Source organism: Anthonomus grandis, chromosome 12 (genome assembly GCF_022605725.1).
Source record: "Anthonomus grandis grandis chromosome 12, icAntGran1.3, whole genome shotgun sequence".
Lineage (NCBI taxonomy): Eukaryota > Metazoa > Arthropoda > Insecta > Coleoptera > Curculionidae > Anthonomus > Anthonomus grandis.
The window spans coordinates 5,605,859-5,632,086 of NC_065557.1; the positions used below are offsets into that span (position 1 = coordinate 5,605,859).

General features: G+C 32.5%; 1 protein-coding gene across 7 annotated transcripts in view; it reads left to right on the plus strand.

Annotated features, from left to right (window-relative positions):
* The window catches only part of LOC126742698 (phospholipid phosphatase 3-like), a 56,319-nt gene that overhangs the window by 22,946 nt on the left and 7,145 nt on the right, over positions 1-26,228 (plus strand). For 2 of the 7 annotated variants that reach the window (XM_050449465.1, XM_050449466.1), the window contains exons 2-4: positions 18,935-19,106; positions 25,322-25,568; positions 25,633-25,867. In XM_050449465.1, the coding sequence (XP_050305422.1) occupies positions 18,935-19,106; positions 25,322-25,568; positions 25,633-25,867 (654 nt within the window). Of the gene's footprint in view, positions 1-2,380; positions 2,528-13,533; positions 13,594-14,089; positions 14,187-14,354; positions 14,517-18,934; positions 19,107-24,871; positions 25,251-25,321; positions 25,569-25,632; positions 25,868-26,228 lie in introns of those variants that run through there. The other 5 variants (XM_050449467.1, XM_050449468.1, XM_050449469.1 and 2 more) reach the window with 5 other exon arrangements.

The following is a 26,228-nucleotide window of genomic DNA, read 5'->3' on the forward strand; positions in this document are numbered from 1 at the left end:
TATAACGTAAAATAAAATTGAAACGACTGGTAACTATAACCCTTTTTTTTTAATTTACTTTTTAAAGTTTTAAAGGTGTCCAGGCTATAATTAGAGAAAAATATCCAGCAGCAATATATGTGCATTGTAGTGCTCATTCTTTAAATTTAGCTCTTGCCTATTCCTGTGAAATTCATAGTATCAGAAATTGTATTGGAACAATATGCGCACTAGATTATTAATATTAAAAAATAAAATTAAAGAACATGTTCCAAATAGTAAATGGAGTAAGTGAACATCCATGTGTGAAACTCGGTGGGTGGAAAATCATGATGGACTAATTAGGTTTACTGAAGTTTTTAAACCCATTATTGAAACATTAGAAGAACTAAAACAAGTAAGAGACAACGAAACTTCTTCAAAAGCTTTGCAGTTCCTTCGAGCTATTATGACCAGTGAATTTATTATCAGTATGTTAACAGCGTCCACTTTATTTGCTTTTAGTCTACCGTTATGCAGAATTCTCCAGACTGTGAATTTTGACCTATTTAGCGCTGTTGAGCATGTGAATACTGTTATTAGTCAGGTCAGGAATATGAGACTGAATATAGATCAAGAATTCAAAAATATTTGTAAAAAATCTGAAGCTATTATAAAGTCTATAGATGATGAAGAATGCATCAAAAAAACCTAGAATAGTTTCACGACAGCAGAATCGTTCTAATGCCATGGTAGCTACTGCAGAGGAATATTTTCGAATCACAGTTGCAATTCCTTTTTTTGATCAATTTATAGAAAAACTGATAAAAATCTGCAAGATTTGCAAATCACGAAAAATCACTTTCATTGTTATATTGTCTAGTACCAAATATGTGCGAAGCACACATAGTAAAAATGGAAGACTTGTTACCATATGAGGAATTTTTGGACCTAGATACGTTATCTGCAAAACTACAGTTGTGGAAACAAAAATGGATTAAGCTGCCTCAAGCAGATAGGCCAAAAAATGCTCTTGATGCATTATCAGCATGTAATCCATCTTTGTTTCCTAATATTCATACTCTGTTGCAAATTCTGGCTACGTTACCTGTATCTACAGCCTCATCAGAACGATCATTTTCATCGCTAAGGCGTTTAAAAGACTATTTGCGCAATTCAACTGGTCAGGAGCGGCTAACAGGACTATTGCCTTTTTAAGCGTGCATAGAAATATTATAATAGATACCGCACAGGTCTTAAATCATTTTGCGAGGGAAAAGCAAAGCAATATTTAGTTGTTATTATAATTACTATTTTTAAAATTTTAACGTTGTTAAATGTGTTTTTTAGTTTAAACTGGTATCTCCTTTTAGTAAAACCTATTTATAAATTAAAGTTTTTTTGTATCCCAAATATCTCAAATGCCACTGGCCTAACCCCCCCCCCCAAAATTTTGGTCCAGATACGGCCCTGATACAGGGTGTATGACAAAGATAGCGTCTTAACTATGAGACATAGAGCAAAAAGATCTATTTCCTCTAAGCATTTTTAGGCATTTTGTAAATAAAATGCAATTAAATCACTGTAATAATCCTAATTCAAGCTAGCCATTAGAGAGTTTCGTTAAGTCATTTTAACTTGACGATAGTCAGTGGGAAAACGAGTGTTTATTCTAAACCCTTGAGACCCTGTTTCCTATTCACCTATTCTATCACATTGTAAAGTCCATGTTATCTATAGGTAACAAATAACAAAAGAAAACTCATTTCTAATGGAAATTTGATTCACAAAATATTTTTTACAGATCATATCAACACTATTATCCACGTCAGATCTACTTTGCTTTCATAGTAGTTAAGTGGGTGTCAAAATATTTACCCTAAATTTTTATCTAAGTGGGTGCGCACCTTTCAACTTTAACCCAATATCCTTATCGAGGATCTTTTAATACCTTTTATCATGTTGCCCGGGGTTGTTTTGTTAGGACCACGCAGTACGTGACTTTTAGAATAATTTACAATAATTCGTATAAGAGATAATTCAAATAAATTGACCTGATTCATCATTCATGGATGTTTTAATGTCTAAGACTCGCGCCAATTTCCCACTCTAAAACCGTTAAAAATAAATGAATTGAAAACCAGTTGAAGTATCTGCACTTCACCCCTTAAAAAGTCACCCTTACATAAAAAAAAACAATAGCCCTACGTGCCACAATAAGCTCATTCATATGACCCACTACTGCGCTTAAACCCTTTAAACACTCATATCCTCTATGTAGTAAAATACAGGCTCAAATAGTGGCTCAGCGTACACACATTTTTTTTTTTTGATGAACAATTATTGTTTAATAGCAACTACTTCCCTTTTGGCTTTAATTTTAAATGGTTGAGATTAGTGCTCGTCGAGATATGCATTACGAAACATATTTTTTCCTTAACGGTGTTTTAGGTTTACCTTTAAAATGGTGATAAAACTGGTGATTGTGTGGTTAGGATAATTATTCATGTATCAGAAGACGATCGTGTTGAAGATGCAGGCCGTTATTAGGACCGAGAATGATCATCTAGTAAGGGATTTTATCATATGTTTCATTAATGAAAAGCATCAATTTCTAATTTAAAAAAAATCAGTTCTATACATACACGACTGATGCGAGTTAAGTTAATTCTTAGGAATGTTTAATCATCAGGTAATTTTATAATTAATTAGAATTTCAAGGATGATTCTGGTACAGCTTATATCACCCAAACCGGATTCCTTGTATAATATATATGGCTTTCTATTTTTATTTAACAGCTTGCATTAAATTTCATTTGATATTGATATTATTTCATTAATTTCTTTCATAATAGTAATCATGTTCTTGAAAGGTGACATGGTCGAAGACATTAGTAAAGTAGTAAAATCTAATTTGCGAACTTCCATTGTGTTTAAATTTAATACGACATTTCGGTTGAGAAGTAGTCATTCTGGTTTGAATGGCTGATTTGAATTTCCGAATTCTCATGATTTTCTCCTAATTTATCTTAATATAGGGAATCGTTAACTATCACCAGATTCAGAAATTCTCCAACATCGGAACTTGCCAAATTCATGTTAAGCCACTGCAAGGAAATCCGAACTCCTCTGTACGAAACTCAGCTCTTTTCTTCGAACTGCTTGTAACTAACGTTAGACCCGCCAATAAGCTAGTAAGTTTTGATCTTGAAAGTCTTTATACAAATGTACCCATCAAAAAATCCCTTAACATCATCAGGGAAGGACTCACACAGGAAGCAACAGTTCCACTGGAGGTCGTGATGGGCCTTTTGGAGGTTTGTATTCGTAACTCCTAATTTCAATTCAAAGATGGGTTTTACAGTGGTAGACAATTCGAGGAGTACGCTATGAGGACAGCTCAATTCAAACCCAAGCTTTGATATGCCGATGACACATTTATTATTTGGGACAAAAGCGATACCGAGCTAGCAAACATTTTGGCGTACATTAATAAAATTGGGCTAAGCACTTAGTTCACGATGGAGTTGGAAATTGAATCAGCAGTACCCTACTTAGATGTCCTTCTAATAACTTCCATGACAATAAGTGCAGTGCAACTTCAATAGTCTTGGTTCAACAAAGATGGGAATAATTAAAACGCTTTATAGAAGGGCAGCCACAATATGCATTAACAGTTTTGACCTCAGCAGGGAAATAAAAAACATCACCATAGACTTACAGGAGGAGGAGTATCCAGGCAAACTATTAAAGACAACTATTAGGAAAGCAGCAGACACAAGAAGGAATGAGCTACAGCTTAAGGGATTTCTAACAATTCATTCATTCATCAAGATAATGACATATTAAATTAGCAGAATTGCTAGAAAATTCAACGTCAAGACTGCCTTTACTTGAATACAACCATACGAGGTTAATTATCAAAGACCAAGTCAGAATGTCTACTGGATACCAAAAACTACATATACCAAATCCTCTTTGAATGTGGAGAGTCAGATTTAGGCGAGACACTGGAACCCAGGACAAAAGGATATGAAACTGGACCTAAACAGGAGAGATTCCCAGATCACGAATACCAGAACACAACATATATTGGATAGATGCAAGGATCATCGTTGAAAGAAAAAAAGATTCCTGGAAGTCACTTACATCATGCAAAACCAAGGAATCTTCAGTCAGGCCCGTGTTGATATTCCCCACATCTGGAGATTCCTACTTCCACGACACCGCAATAGATAATGCGCTTTACACATGTAATTAATGCTAAATTTAAAATAAAGACTATGGAAGTTCGAAAACTAGATTTTACTTGGGTTATTTTGTAACAAAACTGCCAGAACGTAAGATCTTCACTTGCCAATAAAAGACAAATTATTTCGTTCCTTACAGGCACTCCTGGAATACGAATTCCATTGTCTTGACTTTTGTTAACGGAATTTAGTTATTTCTTCAAAAAGGACTAAAGAAGTCTTCAGAGTAGTGCATAAATCAATAATTTCTAAATTTTATCCACTAAAACCCAAGATATTCACTTGCTAATAGGAGACAAATTATTTTATTCCTTACAGGCACTCCTGGAATAAGAACTCTATTATTTTCACCTATTGCGAATAGGTTTTAGTCACTTCTTCAAAAAAGTCTTCAGGGTAATGCCTAACTCAATAAATTCTAACATTCGACTACCAGAACTCCGAGATATTCACTTGCCAATAAGAAACAAATTGTTTTTCATTTACAGGCACTCCTGGAATAACAATTTTATTATTTTGATATCTTTTGAGTATATTTTAGTCACTTCTTAGCAAAATACTAAAAGAGTCTTCAGAGTAATTCACAAATCAATAATTTCTAACACATGACTGCCAGAACTGACTGAATTTACGAAGCTGAAATGTGTTTCTTCGGTTAAATTTACTTGACACTTATTTCAGCGAATTTAAAAAAAAATTATGAAATGATCCAAATCAGTGATCCAACTTCGAAATGATCCAAAACTTAATAAAGAAATGAAACGGGGATATCTATATCACCATCTCGGTCATGGTAATACCACGAATGTTCATAAAATGATGTTTTTGATATGTAACTGGATAAACGGATAAATTTGTTAAAGTAAAACTTGAATCAATGGTTAAATTAACAATTTTTAAACGTTAAATACGTTCAATGAAGTTTTACGAAGTATTAAAAAAAATTTAAAATAAAAACTAATCGTTTAAAAGTGTGAAACTCTTTAATGAACCAAATATTAACTTAGTTAGTAAACAGTTATAAATGAAACTTCAAGTGACAGGCCCCAAACATAAGGTTAAAGGCAAAGTACTAGGCAACATCAGATCTACTGTAAGAAAGGAACAGGAATACGTTTTACGAATTATTAAAAATCAAGTAAAGCTCAAAATTAAAAATGTCTTTCACACAGTTGAGAACTGGACTTTTCTTGGTTTTATTATTTCCAATTTTTCTAAAAGGTCCAACTTTTTACTTTTAGGAAATGCATGTAATACTTTAACATTCTGATGTATGGTAGTAGAATGTCTTACAAATTACCAATCTGTCTAAAGTATCTGAGCAATTATCATGACCAGTAGGTTCCAAATTGCCATTTACATGTAATATCACCCAAAAAATGACAGGATCCATTAATTTCTTACCAATATCTATCACACATGTTTTTTTCGGCACTTTACTTAAACCTTCTTTATTTCAGGTGACTTGGGGGAAAATATTCAACAAAGACGTTTATTTGAAAAAATCTTCGAAATAATTCAAGCTATAGCTGAAAATTATACTTTTTCTGTTGTTGGGAAAATGCTCAAAAAATGCGATGATTTTTTTAAAAAAATTCCCAAAAGAATATTTTGATTACTTCCAGGCAGTTGAATGAATTCAGTCATCTTACAGTGAACAAAGAGAGTAACTGCCTAGACAAATATTTTAATATCTTCCAGGCAGTTGAGTAAATTCAATCAGTAATTGACTCAACTGTCGAATATTTGATTACTTCTATAATACATTGATTACTTGAGAGAACTAGGCTGCAAGTCAACTCCATGGAGGTTTTTTTGTTTTGTTGAGGAATTTGAGTGCATTGAACCCTCCAACAGAAAAAAAGGATAGTAGCAGTTTCCAGCTCAATTGCCTGGAAGAATAATTTGATTTCTTCCAAGCTGTTGAGTGAATTCAATCAATTCACAGTGAATACATAATTTTCCGGATATTTTTCCAAATAAACGTTTTTGTTGAATATTTTCCCAAGTTTTAAAGAATTTGCCAAGAATTAAAATTATCTCTTGTATGAGAGTTGAGAAAAATCTCAAAAAGGTCAGTTGAGTAATAATTTATCAAAAGAGGAGGTTTTAAGTTAACATGTTCAAAATGACAGACCTAAAAATCTTGATTGATTTGTCTCAGCGTCGGTTTGTAGAGATGTTTGTCATTTGACAGATCAGATGACATACACTTCTTATGGTCTATCTGAAATGTGCCTAAAAGTCATCTGAGTAATGACTACCTGCAAGTTGATTACCTGCAAGGATCATCAGACTCCTCAGGTTCGGTACAAAATTGGAAAGTCGTATTTTCGTAATGATTCCCCCTGGACTTTATTCACTTTATAAAAAAATAAAGTCTTACACGAAACCTTACTTTAATCTCAATCTCAGAATAAGGTTAACAAAATGTTACGTATGGTCCATACTGTTGTATGGTATGGAAGCTTGGGCATTGAAGATTAGTATGATAAATAGGCTGAAAGCATTTAAAATGTGGATCTATTTAAAAATTTTGAAAGTCTTATGGACACCAAGAGAAACCAATGAGGAAATTTTGAAAATAGGACTTTGAGGTATTTAGACAAAAAGGGGATATCGTGGCGTGGCTACCAAATATTAAACATTGGACAGGAATTACAGGAGAATTAATTAATTATTGATAATGAAGTCCAAGAAGAAGAATATATGTGATGAATAAACTATGGTAAAAAAACATAATTTGCAGATGATCCACAGAGTATAATGACAATATAGCAATAACGTGGAAATGTATAAAATAAGTTTAGCATTGATTTTTTGGCTCCTGTGATTGAACGACTATTTTCAATAACTGTTTACAGAATGGTGAATAACCTATCATGTGGAAAACGGCTTTAATAAAGCCACTGCCCAAGACTACAGGTATTAGTAGTATGGATAAATTACGACCTGCAATGCTTGGGGAAATTGCTTGAACGACTGCTTTTCGACATATTTTGTTCTCTCTCAACACAGATGTTCAGTCTGGATTTACAGCTTGTCATAGCACAGCAACAGCACTTAGTAGGATTGAGAAAGGTCTCCTGTCTGATACGTTTAAGGTAGTAAAACATTTGACCTTATTATCGATGATATACTGACTGCTAAGTTGCACCTTTTTGGGTTCTCTGATCAAGCTTGTGGCTGGTTCTCATCATATCTAACCCAAGGAACTCAGGTTGTGGACCTTAATGGGACTAGCTCTGACTTTAATTATCTTTAACATGGAATTACTCACAGGTCCATTACTTTTTGCGCTTTGTACTGCTGACTTATTATCTCAGATTCATCAATGCTCATCACATCTATATGCTGATGACACTCAGCTTCTATCATTATTTTATCATGAAGATTCTCGTGGAGGACTTGCTGGTATCAATATTGATCTGGACAATATCTCTGACAGGTCTTCTAGGCATGCTTAGTATGCATGCTAGTTTGCTTAATACGAAAAAAAGTGTACACCTGATTATTGGGTCTGAGGCTTGAGTCAGGGCTAAGTTTATTAACATCAATTTTACAACCATTCATATGAAAGGAGTAATCATCCCTTCTGTTGAATATGCTAGAAATATGGGCCTTGTAATAGAGGTTTACTACAACATACGCACAAATACAACATAAATACAATTAGCTGAAAATATGTGTGTTTTTGCACGAATAACGCCTTTTGTGCATAATGCTATATTATTGCACAATAAATTTGATTTTGACTTTGACTAAGTAGGAAAACTCGATTTTCATTCTTATATATTACCCTTTCAGTCTGAGATGTAACAAGGAATGATAAATCAATTATGATTCTTAAATTATTTATTGATTGACCACCTGTTATCATACAAAAAATCATACAAAAAATTGGCCCCAAAACTCTAAATATGTGTGTAACACTTAATTATTTACATTTTCTACATAAATTTTTGAATGCTTTTAAGAGAACACGCAGAAAACGATTTGTTTCAGATAAAAAGTTCATAAACTTTAATAAACGTGCTTTGACTTTAAAAAGCAAATCGCTTATATAATCTTATTTCCCTAAAAACTTTACAAAACACTCAACCATTCATTAGAAAACTGCTCCCGATAGACCTGAACCTTTTTGGCCTCTCTCCACTCAACGAGAAAATTCCATATGCAAACAGGGAAACGAGTGCTTTTAAAAAAGACCTCATTATCACCTCCGGTAGCACATTTATTACTTGCTTACATATTTATATTGTTAAAAGTTTTAAAAAGAGTTACCATCATCAGGTATAAGATGGTGTGCGTTGATGCTGAGAGACGACGAACTTATTTGTTGATAGTGCGTGTCAGCGTAACGATGTCTTTTCCGCAACAAAACAAGATTAGATATAAGATAGTTCGAGTTGATATTGATAATGGGGTGGTTACCGATTGTTTGGTGAGTAAATATTGGTTATTTATGATATATGGGGTGACTTTTTCAGGTCTGTTTATGTAGTAAAAGTATTAATAGAAGTTAGGTTTAATTTATGCATTCTTATTTGGAGAATGACAATTTGTAGTTTAGGGGTATTTGTAGAGGAATTTCTATTTTATGGTCGTTGAGATACTTGACATTAATGGATTACCATTAACATAATAATTTTTTTCTTAGTGATTAGGATTTTATTAGGAAAGTGGGGCCTGGATTACATCAGCATTTGTAACTTACTCTTTCCTCATTTTGCATGTGTATAAATAATTATGTCCTCCTTAAGGTTTTGAGATTTACTGAACATAGGTTGGCTAGACCATTATCAACTGTACTTGAAGTTGGATAACTTAAGAATGCTTGGATTATGTTGCATCTTTAATGATGCAGCATAACATATAAGCCGTTGAAGACTATGTTCAGTAATCTTAGAGCAATCTGTAAAAATCAGGCCGATCAGTGCTACTCAGACTATTTTGAGCAAACCCAATCTTCTATTCCCAATGATCCTAAATATTTCTGGAAATATTTAAGAGATAAGACACAAAATAACAGTTTTCCATCTACTGTGAAATATTTAGATGCAGTGGGTGAAAATGACCATGAAATAGCATCTTTATTTGCATAATATTTTTCTTCAATCTACTCTCCTGATGATTGATGTTCAAGAATTTACGCAACCTGATATTGCATGTTCTTTTGATTATAATGAAATGCATGTACAAATATCTGAAGTCATTGAAAAGTTAATCAATGTTAATGTTAATAAGGGCCCTGGGCCTGACTGTATTCCAGGTGTCTCCATAAAACACTGTGCTTTTGCTACACTATCGCTGATTTATAATTTGTCTTTCAAGACAGGTAGTTATCCAACCTCAGGGAAGTTAAATTATTTGACTCTTATATTTAAGAATACTGGTCATGTAAAAAACTATCATCCTGTTTCTCTGGCTTGTCACATTGCAAAGGTTCATGAAAATTTTGTCACAGATTTTTTATCAGAGAAATTTAAAAACATAATCTCAACTAAGCAGCATGGGTTTGTCAGGGGTAGGTCCATCACCACTAATTTGTTGCTTTATCAAACAGCTTTGTCGGGGGCCTTGGAGAATGGTATGTCGGTTGATTCCATATATACTGACTTTTCCAATGCCTTTGACAGGGTTAATCATTCTCTCCTGGTTAAGAAATTGTCGCTCTATGGAATCGGTGGTTGTCTTTTGACCTGGTTGAAGTCTGGAAGAACACAGATTGTAAAGATAAATAACTTTTGTTCTAGTCCTTTTCCAGTGACTTCTGGGGTTCCTGAGGGTGCCCATTTTTCCCCTTTTTATTAATGATGTTGTTCATTATTTTGATTATTGTAATGTGTTACTTTTTGCTGATGATGTTAATATTTTTAGAATTATAGATAGTAACTTGGCACATCATGAACTTTGTTCTGATATTCACAAATTTCAATTATGGTGCAAGAACAATAGAATGGTCCTAAGTGCTAATAAATGCACTCCAATTTTACTCCACCATTCCATCAGTACCATCTAATCGGTTCACTTATTGAGAAGGTATCAGAGATCCGTGGTCTTGGGGTGCTTTTTGATTGCAGACTAAATTTTTCAAAAAATATTGAATAAGGCTTACAAAATATTGGGTTTTATTAAGAGGCACACTCATGATTTTAGCACTTAATATGATAAATATTACAAACAAGCTTAATATTCCTTGTATTGATATTAATTACAATGAAATATATAGTATAGATTGCTGAACATTCAAAAGTTGGAGACTCGACGTAAAAACTGCGATATTGTCACAACATACAAGATTCTTAACAATGTAATACAGTCTCCTGAGTTGTGTCAGCTTAATTTAAATGTTCCTCCTACTACAGTGCTCAGACAGACTAAATTATTCTACCTTGAACAACATCAGTGTACGATGTGGTGAAAACTGTGCCATGGATAGAATCATGATTAACTCAAATAGTGTCAGTATAGATTTGTATAATTTTATATCTTGACTTTGCTTATAGTGTGTCTTCTTTTCTATTGTAGTTACTTTGTTTTAAACCATTGTTGTCCTTACAATGGATGCATCATTCTCAGTAAAAAAGAAGAGTGTGGTGGGAAATTGTTAGGTCTCTTGGTTTAATGATCATTTAAAGCAAATGCGCGAAACCTTGCATTTCTTAAACTCAAAACAGGTCAAAATCTTTAGAAAAATGTATAGGGAAGAAATTATATCTGCAAAAAGGATGGCAAACTCTCAATATATACTACAGACTGATAATAGAACGAAAGCTGCTTGGCAGATTGTAAATGGCCAAAGAAAGAAAGTGAATAGTGAGCAGCCCGTGGGTCTTACTGCATCCGAGTTCAATACATTTTTTTCAGGTATATCTGAGGAAACTCTCAAGAAGATTCCACTAGCCACGGCCCTGCCTGTCGGGTGTCCCTGTGGTGGGTTTTTCTTTTAGTGAAGTGACGTATATACATGTTAGAGATGTTATAAGTAATTTAAAAAATAAACATTCTAGAGACATATATGGAATGAATGTCCCTCTTCTAAAATAATTAAAAGAGCATTTAATATATCCTTTAACAAAGCTTTTAAATTTATGTAGCGGCTTTAAAATTTAAAAGATCATACCAATTTTTAAAAAAGGGAGTAGAGATGATTTAATTAATTATCGTCGTAACGTATCTTTGATTCCAATAATATCGAAGGTTTTTGAGCTACTTTTAAAAAATCAACTTTATATCTATTTTGAACAAAATGAAATCCTCAAAAACTTTCAGTATGAGCTTAGGAAAAAACAATCGACTGTTAAGGCTATACTGGATCTTCTGGAGTATGTGGTTGAGGGCTTTGAAATGGGGTCCCATGTTGGGGCAATTTTCTGTAACCTTTCAAAGGTCTTCGACTGCATATCCCATAGGATCCTTCTGAGCAAGCTTAAACTTTATGGTCTGATCCCGCCCAGTTTATCACTTCTTGAAACTTATCTTGTTGGACGTGTACAGAAAACCTGTTCGGGTGAAGCTTTATCAGAAGAATGCAAAATAACTCATGGTGTGCCACAGGGTTTTATTTTGGGGCCACTCCTCTTTATTATTTATGTCAATGATATCGACAGGTCAATTGAGTCTAGGCTGCTGCTGTTTGCTGACGACACTACTGCTCTTTGCAGGAGTACTAGTTTGCAAGAACTGGAGCTGATGCTGGTGGAGGTGAATTCAGATTTAGGCAAGTGGTTCAGTGCAAATAGACTTAGCCTAAATATTAAGTCCTATTCTCTTTGAGAAATACAGAGGGTACCAATGTCGAGAGTTCGGATGGGGTGAGATTCTTGGGTGTTCACTTAGACCTACTATGATATTTGATAAGCATGTGGAGTTCATTGCAAATAAATTGGCAAAACAAATATTTCTTTTAAAACGCTTAAAAGGCACAGTAAATACGGATGTTTTGTTAATGGTTTACCATGCGCTAATACAGTCCGCCTGCAATTATGGTCTCTTGGCTTGGGGTCATGCACCTCGAGCTAGGAAAATCTTTAAACTGCAGAGAAGAGCTCTGAGGGTTGTCGAGGGTCTGGGTTTCAGGGACGATGTGAGAGACTCTTTCAAAAAACTTAAAATTCTTACACTTCCATCACGGTATATCTTTAAATGTCTAATATATACAAAAAATAATTTACATAAATATATCCAGAGATCAGAAATTCATACTCACAGCACTCGACAGGTAGATTTCCTGGAAACGCACTTTCTAAGACTCAATAAATCTCGTATCTCAACTACTTATTATGGCCCAAGCTTTTTTAATAAACTTCCTAATAATACTAAAGCTCTAAATGAAAAACTTTTTGCTGCCTCAGTAAAAAAATTACTTGCTGATAGAGCCTTCTATAGCTTTGATGAGTATCTACAAGCTCAACTGTGAAAATTGGTGAAAATGAAACAAAAATAGGTTTTAGGAAATTGAAATTGGGGTCTCCAAAATTTTAACTGTTTGTAAATTGTGATTATTTTATTTAGTATTTGTGAAATTGTTTCTTGGGTGTTATTTTTTTAATATTTTAGATAAGGGTTTTAATTTGCAATGTAAGACTTTAATAATTTGTAAGTGAAAAGTACTAATACTTCAAGTGCTTTATTGCGATATAAAATCTTATTTTGTTGAATATTTTTTGGACTATTTGTTCTCAATCATCATTTCCCAATTTTTTTCTTTAACTGGATTTCTTTTTGTCTATTTAAAAGTCAACTGGCAAATTATACAAATTCATTTAAAATAATCTATATAACTGCTTAATCTGGTCATTAAAGGTTTTGAGAATGGTGTCGACACTAATGGAGTCACGTACGTAAACCATATAAAACTTCTAAATGTTTATTTATTCAATTAGTTGTGCCTTGAACACATTACATCGTGGTTCCTCGATACATGGTGAAATGCAGTATTTCCATGTGGGTTCCAATGACCCTCAAAAGCAGGTTCTTATAATTGTGGAGAATCTTGTAAGTCTGATTTAAATTTTCGTTTTCCCATAATAAAAACTAAACAAAAGTGATGTGAAAGAGAGTGAATTATTAAATGGAGTACGTGCGTTTACAGCGCTAATCTCCGCGTTAATATTAACATTAAAAAGTATTTAAAAACCAATTAAGGAGACGTACGTTTCTTATGGTATCGTTCAATTATTATATAATATTTATTATTTTTTTGCTCTTATGAGAGCACATCTTTAGTCAATGTTTCTATAGTAACCTTTAATACAAACAAACTTTTGCTGAAACTCATGAGATTCCCATTCATTCCAAACCCTGAAAGTGAGTTACCCATACATTTTTCTTAACAATGACTGACAGAAGCCTCTCTTACAAATACAGCAGCTTGGATATGGTAAATAACACAAAACACCCTCCCTGCCGGTTTAATCTACTTAACCCCCCAGTCATTTCCTCCACAGCAGGAAACTTGTCTCCCTAATTGTTCCCCGTCCAAACCCCATTTCGACCCGTCTTTTTGTAATATTAAGTGCAACTTATATGCCGAATATCAGATTGCAATCGGTGGTGATTCAGGCCACAGCGACCCTAAAAAGTGGCAAATTGGGCGTGAATCATTGTATTTTTTTTTTAATAATTGTTGTGTGGTTAGAATGGTGTTAGGATTAGTTACGTTTGTAAGTACCGATTAAATAGTCAGAGCTTTTAGAGCATCATCAGTCCTTTACAGATTTACTAACTAATAACTGAAACTAAACTAGAGTAATCGTTCTAATCTATAGATAATTATTACAAGGATTAGTGACCTGTGTGTGAGTAATATCTAAGCAATCCCGATACGAGAACTTTAAAATAAATGGGAAGATACCGTGTTGTAAACTGATAAGTACCTATTGCACTTTACTATATTGTAGGTTTTAGTATCAACCAATGTGCTAAATAGTGACATGAGCAAGGTTATTCAGGTAGTGATTCATTTGAAAACTAGTAAGTTAAGTGAATATACCATTCATATATTTTCAAACACTTTTATATTTTAAAATTATCAGATTATTACACTTTGAAGCACCCATATTGGTAAATCTCGCCTTATTAATTTGTTATCGAGGATTTTGTAATTCAAGTGGCTCTGAACACATTGTTGTTTTTTTTCGTATTTTTTTTTAATAGCTATAAATAAGGTTAGTTTGTATGACAAACGTTAAAATGGCTTACCAGGCTAACAGTAAAAAACTTTGTGAGAAAGAATCTTCCGTGGAAATTATTTATTATGGGAATAATAACGAAAATGGGGAGTCTAGTAAGGAAAAATTGATTGTAAGTGTCCTCATTTATTTAATTATACGTAAAACGGCTATGAAATGTTTATTTCATGTTTTAGATATTAATTTTTAATACTTTTTTTGATTTAATTTTGTTCAATTATTAATTTTTTTATAACAAGTGAAACAAGAGGAGTTTTTTTATTATTAAATTTACCATTTCCTTTTTTTATTTTATTTTATGTATTTTGTTTACTCATAGTTACTTTATTTCTTAATTATTATATTTAGGTTTTATAAAACTTATAAAAGAATCTTTGTATGCAGTTTATTTAGACATAATATTTATTCTACAAATGTATAAAATATTCCATCCCAATTTTTTCATTTATTTTCTAAATTTTATTATATTTTAGTGACATATTTATACCCATCTCTGTCTCACATATTATTTTCGCTATAGGTTTATCTTTGTCTAGCACACGGATCTTATGGCGAAAATAATGTATTGGAGATAGTGTTATTATTTTAGTTATGTTTTTTTGGCGCTATTTGTCAAAATAATTAATAATTATTTAAAATCTGACGTTTCGTGGTCCTAAACCCATCGATGGTTTTTTATTAAATACGGCCCTGAAATTTTAATTTTTATTTCTGTTAACTTAAAAAATTCTAAAAAAACACAATTCAAAATAAAAAATGTACCTATCTCTATCACACACATCATTTTTGTTATAAGTTTATCCTTGTCTAACAACTTATATTAAAGAAAAAGGTGAAGGTCAAATCACGTTCTATTTATTACAAACAGAGACAAACCTATGGCTAAAAACATATGTGGAACAGAGATAGGTAGATCGCTATTTTAATCGTTTTTTTTTCCAGAGCACAAAAAACCCATGGTCCTAATGAAAATAATAACTAAAGTTAATCCCGAGGGGTAAATATCTGCCCAGAATGTTGTACATCATAATTCCTTTTTGGCTATTAAATCCCATTAAATCACCATAGATTCTTGTAAATCCCTCTAAAAATTTCATAAATCCCCATACATCCCCTTAAATCCAAAATAAAACCTTAGTAATTGATAATTTTGTTTAATATAGTCTGTTTTTTATTTAGTTTTTAACTAGATATTTAGCATAGACACTACTTATTTAGCAATACCTTTATGATTTGGGATGGATTTTCATAAAATAAGACGCATTCGAAAAAATATTTGTTTTTATTTTTTAATAGTACCCTTACGAGGTAAGATATAACAGGTAAACAAACATTTAAAACTAACTAATATCTAAACAGTTTTGCTGTTTCTTTTTATAACTAATATTAATCTGCTTTAAGACATCTTCACCAATATGGAAAATATTCAGTTCATTTTCCTCTATGAATATAGGTCCGATAAAAATATATTGTATTTCTACATTTGATATGTCTTGTTTCCCAGGTTATTTAAACTCATATCGTTTTCGTTTCATTTGTCTTAAAAATGTTATTTCTACCATGGAATTATCGGCATTGCCATCAATATTTCTTAATATCTTTCCAACATACCAACCTTCGTCGTAATATGCTGCATTAAATTTATCCATCTCTACTGAAGTTAAAATTACGGATAAACCGAGAGATAAACTAGAATTTTTGTAGGGGAAATCTTTTTGTGCGTTTTCTTTTAGGTTTTTCTTTTCATTTACATTTGTTTCCATATCGATATCATCTTCAGAAAATGTTTCTGTATCAGGACTGTCATCGTATTTTATGATCGAGGTATCTTTGAGCTATCTGTCTCACTTCTCTTTCTGGATTTTTCTTTTTATTTTGATGGAGATTTTGATAAAATATTTTTTCCTTCCTTCTTTTTTAGTCCTTTCATGTCTTCCTGTAGTTCTTACGACAAAACGATTACGTCTGTCTGTACTAACCCTATTTTTAGTTTCCTCCAGCAACCAACAGAGCGATGACTTTCTGATAATTTTTGATTTATCAGCAATAGTGACTCTGATATATGGACCCTCTTCAATCTTTTCATCCATTAATTTTTGATCATAATTTCTCAAAATAAGGTTATCCATAACTCCAATACGAGATATATCGCATAAATCCTTAAATAACTGGCTATTTGGATTGTTTAAGTCATCGCCATTAAAATCTTCAGTTTCTACTGGTAGAGAATTATAATTGTAGTGTTGAAGCTCATTAGGTGAAATCTCGAGTGAAACATTGCATGAATTATCATCTTTCATGTAAATTATATTATCATCTATCTGCATATCCTCCTCATCGTCTGGACTTCCATCTTTTACAATGTCTGTTATTGGTGGAATTGCGGAATAATACAAATTATTTTCTTCGACAGAAATGCCCAGTTCTTGCGCACATATTAGAGCGTCTTGCATTGCACGATCTACTGCATCAGCTATCATAGTATCTGTAAAGTTTTTTAGATCTGTAACTCCTAGCAAATTTGTTTCAATTAATTTAATTAATTTTAATTAATTAATTTAACTTTTAATTAATTAACCACTGTAGAATATGTGGAGGTCATAGACCTGGTAGTCCTGAAAGTTTGTTCACAATTCTGGCTTCCAAAAAGTACTGTTAGGAACATGTCGCTTGACAAAAGTGTATTTTCACGGATGTTTATTATAATATTAATTAGTGAGTGGGCATACAATTCTATACAAGCATAGCAGTTTGATGAGATAAAATGTTCTCCAATTTTGTATTTGTTTTTTATAAGCCACTGACGCCAAATTCTAAGAACGAAAACGCAGTACCAAATTGAATAGATTCTACTTCTGACATCCATTTTGTGATCTAAAAACGAACTAGTAGCTAAGCGCATCAATTTCAAATAAACAGTACCTGAATTCTTTGAATCTTGCTCTAATAAGCTAATAACGTTATTTGAACATATTTTCTCTGCTGCTTTAAAATTCATTTTATCTTCTAATTTTAAATCAGAATATGTCAACAGGTGCCTATCTTTGGAGTGCTCTGCAATTAATTGCTGCAATTGTTTAGAACTTGCATAAACATTACCGAACTTTAACTTGATTTTAGGGTTAAGCAGTCTAGTCCGTAACTTGATTGCTATATGTACCGTGTCTTGAATATAAGAAGTACCATCTTCTGTACTATAATTTGCTTGAAACCACCTCCATTTGGATCGTAGCAGGACTTCGGTGCAGCACAATTTAACGCCTTGTCTCATTGCCTTTAAAAGACGTGTATCCTCATCTGAGCCAAAACCCAATACAATAACACCTTGCTCTTTAAAATTTAATTTTATATGCTGCCATCTTTTTGTAACATCGGCTGCTGTAAATCTAATATCTGTGCCAAACACTGCAAGACAGTATCCTGACGCGTTCTGTGATGTGGGTTGGGCCATAATTACATATGCATAATTTGACCTGGTAGCGTTTTTAAAGTGGTCCTGTATTGCTTTTGCAGATGTTGCTAAAAACGAGACTCTTGCAGGTATTCCATTTACCAATGGCATAGTAAAACCAACTAACTTATTAGTCCTTGAATCATATTCAATTTTGCTGGTTACTCTAGTTGCATCCTCGCTGATCCATAAAACGTTAGGTAAATTTCTTTGCTTCATAAACGTACAAATGCCATCATAGTCAAAAAATCCTTCCTCTATGTTTAAAGAATTTTTGGCAATAAATTTATTTAAACAGCTTATCGATGGTAAACTGCCTCTCATATTTTCGTAAAGCGTTTCATAAAGGAACCGTCCACCTACATAAAATAAATATAACGAGAAGTACTTTATTGGGTCATTATATGCATTCCGATATTTTGACTGGCTTGAATTTTTTACAGATAAGTCAAACAACCAGGTTAACAGTTGGCTTGGTGAGTTGGTATGATCTGGTCATCTGGGTTCTTGATTGCTTAAATTTGCCTCAAAATTGTCCAGAACAGTTTGTAGTTGCAATCCCATGTCATCTTTTCGTTCGATAATATTCTTAGTATAATTGCTAACTTGTCTTGATGCGAAGGTGTATTTAACAATGCTATGCGTTTTCACGTGTAACTATCGGTGTAACTCGACAACTAGCGGTGTCGGCGCCTGGTGTTTCAGACTTGTTGTCAGTTCGTGTTGAAATATGTTATGCGCATGCGTCAAACATAAACAGATGATTTAAATCCTCCTAAATCCCCACATATTTACCCCTCGGTTAATCCTATATTAGTTTCTGACAGACAAATGAAACATCGGATTTTAAATTTAAAAACAGTATATACCGAACTTATTAAAACATAATTTTGAAAAATTCGTCATGAATTTTGACCACCCTGTATAGAAAAGTCAACAAAAAATCTTTATCTTAACCCCTATTGTTATTAGCATCTAAATCAATTTGCATCACATCCTGCTCTCAGAAAAAATCCACCTGCAAAAAAAACCACTCGAAATGTTTTTTTTTTTAATTATTATTTTTTCTTGTTTTCCAGGATAACAAGGCGATGGTGACGCCGTTGCCATCTGGCGGCCATCAACCGAGCGTCCGCATAAATCTTACAGAAACCGATAAAAGCACCGCGGCACAGGCGGCGCCAACTAGGAGCAAATTTAGGAACACGTGTCGCGTGCCGCACACGATCAATGCCGTATTGGGTGTCATAGGTAAGGCGCAAAGAGGTGGTAAAATATGGACTATCATGTTTAAAATTAAGCTGTGATCGACATTTATGAGAGAAATATTAATTATGATATAAAGTCGAAATTATACCCATTTGTAGTTACGTCATCCAGGTGAGAAAAAACGTATAGTGTAGATATTTTTGCCAATCAATATTAGGTTAGAAACTTTACCATCGCCTTCAGAAATTAACAAATGATTTTTTTTAGCAGCATATTATTATATTTTTATATTCGTGTACCTATATACTTTCATTCCCAAAAAATTTTAAAAAATCTTGTAGTATTTATTGTATTATTAACGAACTTAATAATTAACAAATATTATTATAATTAATCATAAATAATGGGACATAAACAACAAGTCCGAAACGGAATTGCACTTTAAATTGAGAATGTGATAGAGCGAGCCGCAGATGCAACAAATTTGAGCACAACAACGATCGCAAATATAAAGAAGAATGGGATAAAATCAGATCAGGATTACGCTGCTCATATATTTTCCAAGCAAAAGACCGCAAAAACCAAATCTACAACATATTTGAAAAGTAGAATTCGGCACGAGCAGTAGACGTAACAAAACCGAGCTTACAAAAATTGTAAATAATGATATAAAATGATTTTAATTCACTGGGAAAAATTTAAATACTGACAATTTAATTTACTTGTTCATGAAAAAAAATGCTGCTTGAAGGAATATGTTAACACATTAAAATGAAAATACCATTCCAAAAAATAAAACATACAAACTCAAAAAAAACACGCCATATTGCATTACCAAGTTAATGAAATTGCACCGATATGATTGAATACTTAAACGACTATCATAAAATAAAATTTGCTAGAACAAAAAAAGCTTAATCAATCTCGTCAGTATTGTCAGAGTCAGAACTGAAATCAGAGATATTGTCTTCGTCATCGTCGTCTTCGTCAGTCGTAATCACAAGTGGCAGAATGTCATAGGCATCACACACTTGTATTGCCTCCCAAGCCTTTTCAATTACCTTTTCTGTATAAAAAACATATTTTTGCCAATGATCTATAGAAATTTCGTTTATTACCCTTTCCCATGTAGTCAGAACTTCTGAAGGTGACCCCTTAAAATTGGAAATATATTGATCATATTTTCGTTTACATTCCGACCATACCATTTCAATTGCATTAAACTGGCAATGATATGGTGGCAGTCGCATTTTGTGTCCTAAAGGTTTAACATATTCATCAAGGAAGTACTTTTTTCACTAGGGCAGTTTTTGCGTGTAATACTCCATATTTTATCTTTCATGGCTCTTTCTGGAAAGCCAATATTCTTTTTCTTCAACCATTCGGTCAGTCTCTGCTTTGTCCAAGATTTTCTCGGGATTTCTTCTAATAAACCAGAATGGTAACTTGCATTGTTTATGATTATAAATGACTTTGGGGGAAGATTTGGAACCAGCTGAGTTTTAAACCAGTTTTCGAAGTTTTTCCTGTTCATATTGTCATGATAATTTCCCGTCTTTAATCCACTCTTAAATATTAAATTTGCACCATTGATGAAGCCATCTTTGGTTCCGGCGTGGACCAGGATATAACGATGACCTTAAAAATAAAAGATAATTCAATTCTCTTCTTTTAGAAATCATTCTTCCAGAACATAAATTCAATATAATTAATAAGTAATGTTCCATGCACATACGAGTAGTGTATGGAGTTAAATTCCCTCATATTGTCTTAGAGAGAAATTATATGAAACTATGAAACAGATGAAATTATGAAGTTAGAGGGCCCTTACAAGGGCAATAGTTTTTATTCAAAAAGAAAATTTAAAAAGATAACCAGATAATTTTTACCTTCACTGTTTTTCCTTGAATCCGTGTGCTTGGTGTCATCTTGCCAGCTACTACGAAATGATCCCTTGCTAAAAATCCACGTCTCGTCAATGAAAACTGGAGTAAAACCTTCCGGAACTACATTTCTATTTTTGATATACTCCCTTAAAAAATTGATTCTTTTATGAACAATATTTGGCAAGTCCATCAAATATTTTCTGTTATTTGATTTTTTCTACTTGAAGCCTATACTATTGATCCATCTTCTTAAGGAGTCAATGGAAAACTCAAAATATTCAATTTGTTCCCTGAATTTTTCTCTTATTGTTGTCAATATTACATATTCTTTTCTGGCGTACATAGAATAAATTGTGTCCCGAATTCTATGTTTCAAATATGTTGTAATTTTGGTTTTTGCTGTCTTTTGCTTGGAAGATATACGGGCTGCGTAATCCTGATCTGATTTTATCCCATTCTTCTTTATATTTGCGATCGTTGTTGTGCTCAATTTTGTTGCATCTGCGGCTCGCTGTATCACATTCTCAATTTGAAGTACAATTCCGTTTTGGACTTTCAGTTCCTTTTCCAGTTAAAAAAAAACCAATATATTTAAAATCATCAGCTGCGATTGTTCATTATACCTATTATATCTTTTTTTAGACATTATCTAACACTTTTCGAAATAACTTTCAAGAACAAGTTGACCAATATTTTTTATTGACAGTGACGGATATTTCACATAACCTAGTATATAAAAGATGACCAATCATCAGACACCAATTTTTTTTAAAAGTTTGTTGTCGCCGCTGTTTGGAATATGCTAAACAAAAATTACGTCATTACAAATGGGTATAATTTCGACTTTACCGTTTAAATTGGCAATCCTAATAAATAAAACGGGTAATTTGTCATATGAAACGACCTAATTATGTCTAAATGTTTATTTTAATGGTTTACAAAACTATAGGGAAGTGGTGGTTGCATGCAAACTGATAGAAATTCTTCTGACAAATCTGCTAGCGCCCTCTTGCTTGGCAACTGGAACTGCTGTAACTAACTTGACAGTTTGACGTGCCAATCAAAATGGTACAAAGGCGTGGCCAAATTAGGGCGGGAAAATCAAATTTCCTTAAATAAAAAATCTCCTAATTTGCAAGCAAGCACCTAATCAAAAAGATTACTGATATGAATTTTTTGATTGCGTGCATCAGATATTGATTAGGATAAAATAAAACTCATTAACTTTATTTTATAAATTTAAACGAGTCAAGTACTGCAATAATCATTTATCAACAATTTTAAAATGGAAATAAAACAATGTTATTCTTTAATACATTTATCATTTAAATTTCCTGAAAAATAATTACTTAAAATTAGATACGTAATATACTATAATCTACAATAATTTATTATAAGAGACATTATAGAATTAATCTAAAAATTATTAAAAGTATTTTATTGAACACTGATCTACTCCTACCCTAACAGATTATTATAGTATATAACTTAATATATCACTTATTTTGATTCATTTTGTGTGCTCAGCAGTCTTAATCTCTACACCTCAGATAAAGGTCATATATTTTGACATATTTATAATGATCCAGTTTAAATTTGAAAGGTAAAACTTCTTGATTGAAACCAACTGAATTTGCTTTTATTAAAGACTAAAAATTGACAATACAAAAAGATAACAGTAATAAATAAAATCATATTCTTATACCAGAAACCTGGAATTGCTGCAAATTAATTAAAACATTACTTGTGATATTGACAGAGACACTTTTTAGGAAAAAAAGTAGTTCAAACAGCATCCTTCTTCTTCTTTTCTTAATGCAAATAGCAACTATTCATCCAATTACTTCTTTTGATTTAATACTCCTTTTTTTTGACTTCTGCTTTCAAAATCGCCATGTAGAAATCTTTCCAGGACATTTTCTAATTCTTTATAATATGTGTCCTCATATCCTCGCTATGTAGGGAAGGGTATTCTATTTCGGGTACAGTCGTGCTGAAGTTACCTCTCCAGACTGCTAATAGTTTTACGAATAACCCGTCTCTTTCAGCTCGAAAATCTCAAAATTTCCGACGAACTTTAATTAAATATGGGCGCCACATACAATTTCTCTCGTATCCTCCATCAACTCAAAAAGTCTGGATTAATAGGAATTTTCGTTCACAGTACCTAGTTCCCGTTGCAGCAAGGACTTTTCTGCTGACATACGATTCTGATCCACACCATACATGTGGTTCCTATGAGGTTTAGCACAAATTATAAAAGACAATAAGGGAGAGGTTTTAGTAGATCCAATTACAATAGCGGAAGTATAAAAACAACACTGCAAAGATTTATATAAGTCAGTTAGCGCCAAAACATCCGAAGAATGAGCAACACCATAGAAAAGAGAACCTGGAATTTTAAAATCAGAAGTAGAAAAAGCTATAAAAACAGGAGACAATTGGAGTAGACGGCATCACAGCTAAAATACTTCAAGCCATGGGATATTACGAAACAGATGTAATGCACGCGTTATGATCTAAACTATGATGATTCTGAAATACCTTATAATTTGGCCGACTCTAAATCACTCAATAAATATTTGGTAGCAACTTGACTGACATATATTAAGAGATCGACTTTATTTTACAATAAAAATATGTTTTCCAATAGTTTATCTGATAAATTAAATTTTATATTATGATTTTGATTTAATTAAATTAATGATTCTACTCTGTAAGAAGTGTAATTTTGTCTGTAATTTTGTCTAAAACCTGTGCTGAATGTTATTAATTCCGGAATACTTCAGAATAACTTTTCTGAAATTTGGAAAAAAGCTATTATTGAACATTTACCCAAAATATCTATTACTACAGAACCCAAAGATTTAAGACTCATAAGTATTTTGTCTGTTATTTGTAAAATTGTGGAAAAACATATTTATAGTCGGATAATTCAATTTTGTAACAAAAATAATATAATTCCTAATTATCAATCTAGTTTTAGAAAGGAATATAGTACTACATCTCGCCTATCTACTAACTTAGTTAATAATTTAAGACTTAATGAGGATAAAAAAACTAGTTTGTGCTTTACTGCAAATAACTGTACTGGTTGTGCTAACTTCGGCAATGTTTTTTTGCTGACTCTTCTTTTTCTCAAAAGCAATTCAATCAGAAATTAAATAATATTGACAAATTTGCTGAAAACCATATTCTTAAGTTAAATGCCTTTCTGTCATATGTTCTCTTCCTTGATTTAATCTCGAAAAATGTTGTTAATGAAATTTGCAATATAAAAATTCCCGTGGTCCCAGAAGCCAATTATTTGAGCCTTATACTTGACAATAAAATAATCTTTATTTATTATATAAATAGAAAATTAAGGATTGCCTACTTGCGAATAAAACAATTATATAATTTCCTTGATTATAGAGATATAGTTTAAATTAGTGCAATCACTTTTGCCACATCAAAATTAATTAAAAAACTCTAAAATTCTTGTATGAGTTTTTCATTCAATAATCCTGATGAAAAAACGTGCAAATTTGAAGTCAAATCATCGAAAGTCAAATTCTCTATACCTATTGAACCGATTAGTACCGTAAGAAAAGTCGTATAATAATAATAAATTTACGATGAGGACAATGAGAATTAATAACACAAACCCCTTAAAACGTGATTTTTCTTAATTAAAAAAGAAAACCTACTAAAAAGTATTTAATCGTTTTACTTAGTAAAAAAGTCTCATTCTTACTACCTCGTTGAATTTTATTTCCCGACGTTTAGGCGCTTCTACGGCGTTGCCATATGCTATATAAAACAGCATATTTCAAGGATAATAAAAAAAGCTTATATGCTGGTTACTTCAGGGTATTTAAAGAAATGTTCACATGAAACTTGACAACTACGCTAGATTTCCATTGATGAATGACCCTGAGTGTAATGTCTTCATTGTTGATTATTTATGTTTTTTTTTTATGTATGACTCCAGTTCCAGACTAAAACACTCATTCGTCATTCAGTTTTAACGAAATCACCGTAATATTCGTGACCTTCATCATTCGCAGTAACAAAATGTGGCAATCGTACGTTTATTGATAGCGATAAAATGGAAAATTCAGTGGTGTGACAGGTTGCACATTGATTGCCTGGTATTTATTATTTATATCTTTAATTATTCATTTTGCCTTATTACGATGTGATATAAGTGTCACTATTAATAAAGCACTTTGCCCTGGATACGAAACGAGTATCTTGGGTAATACCTAATCAATATCCTGTGAGAAACCTAACATGAGAATACATAGATTCTCAACCTGTAAGTTAGCTTTGTATAAAAACTTCAAACTGGTAGCATTTTTTTCCCTAAAATATATGAATCTTTTTCAGTTATATCGGCAATAATCTTATTAGAGCTAGGCTTCATCCCAGCCATAAGGTCAGGATTCCACTGCAAAGACCCCACACTATCACACAAATACACTGGAGACACCATAAGAACAGCTTTTTTATTATTAGGAAGTTTAATAATAGTACCATTCGCTGTCCTATTTTTAATTGAATATCTTAGAAAAGAGCCTGCTTCCAGGATCTGCTATCGGGAGATTTGGTTCTTTTACAAAGAATTCTTTACAGGGTGAGTGTACCTACTTTAAATCATCAAAAGTTGTTTCTCAACTTATTTTTTTTTTGAATTTCAGGTGTGCCTTAGTGCTACTCCTAACTGAAATACTTAAAAATTTAGTGGGGGAGCATCGGCCCCATTTTTTTGACTCCTGCCAGCCGAACACTGCGGATAATTGTACTGCCGGACAGTACATACCCAGTTATCAGTGTAAAGAGTCAAAGTTCAGCAGGATGTTTATGGCTGACTTGTCGAAGAGTTTTCCAAGTGGGCATGCCTCACTTAGTTGTTTTGTTAGTGTATTTTATTCGGTAAGTATTCAAAATTAATTTAAAAAATTTCATTTTGCCAGGATTTTATTGTTTTATTAAGTTCTGCTACTAAAAAAGTTAAATGGCAACATTTCTTATGAGTAGTATGTTTTAGCTGCCTTTAAGTCAGTAATTTGATTTTTTTTTTTGATAACTCCTTTACTTTATTATTTTTTTATGTTATACAAATATTTAAAACATCTTTCTGTTCTTCTTTCTATTTGTGATGTACAATATGTAGCTAAGATCTAGAAAAGAATGAAAAAGGCTACAAATTTTGGTTTATCTACATTAAGTGTTAACAAATTGCAGTCCATCTGTTTCTTTATTTTTTTTAATGCTTCTTCAGCTTTACTTTTAG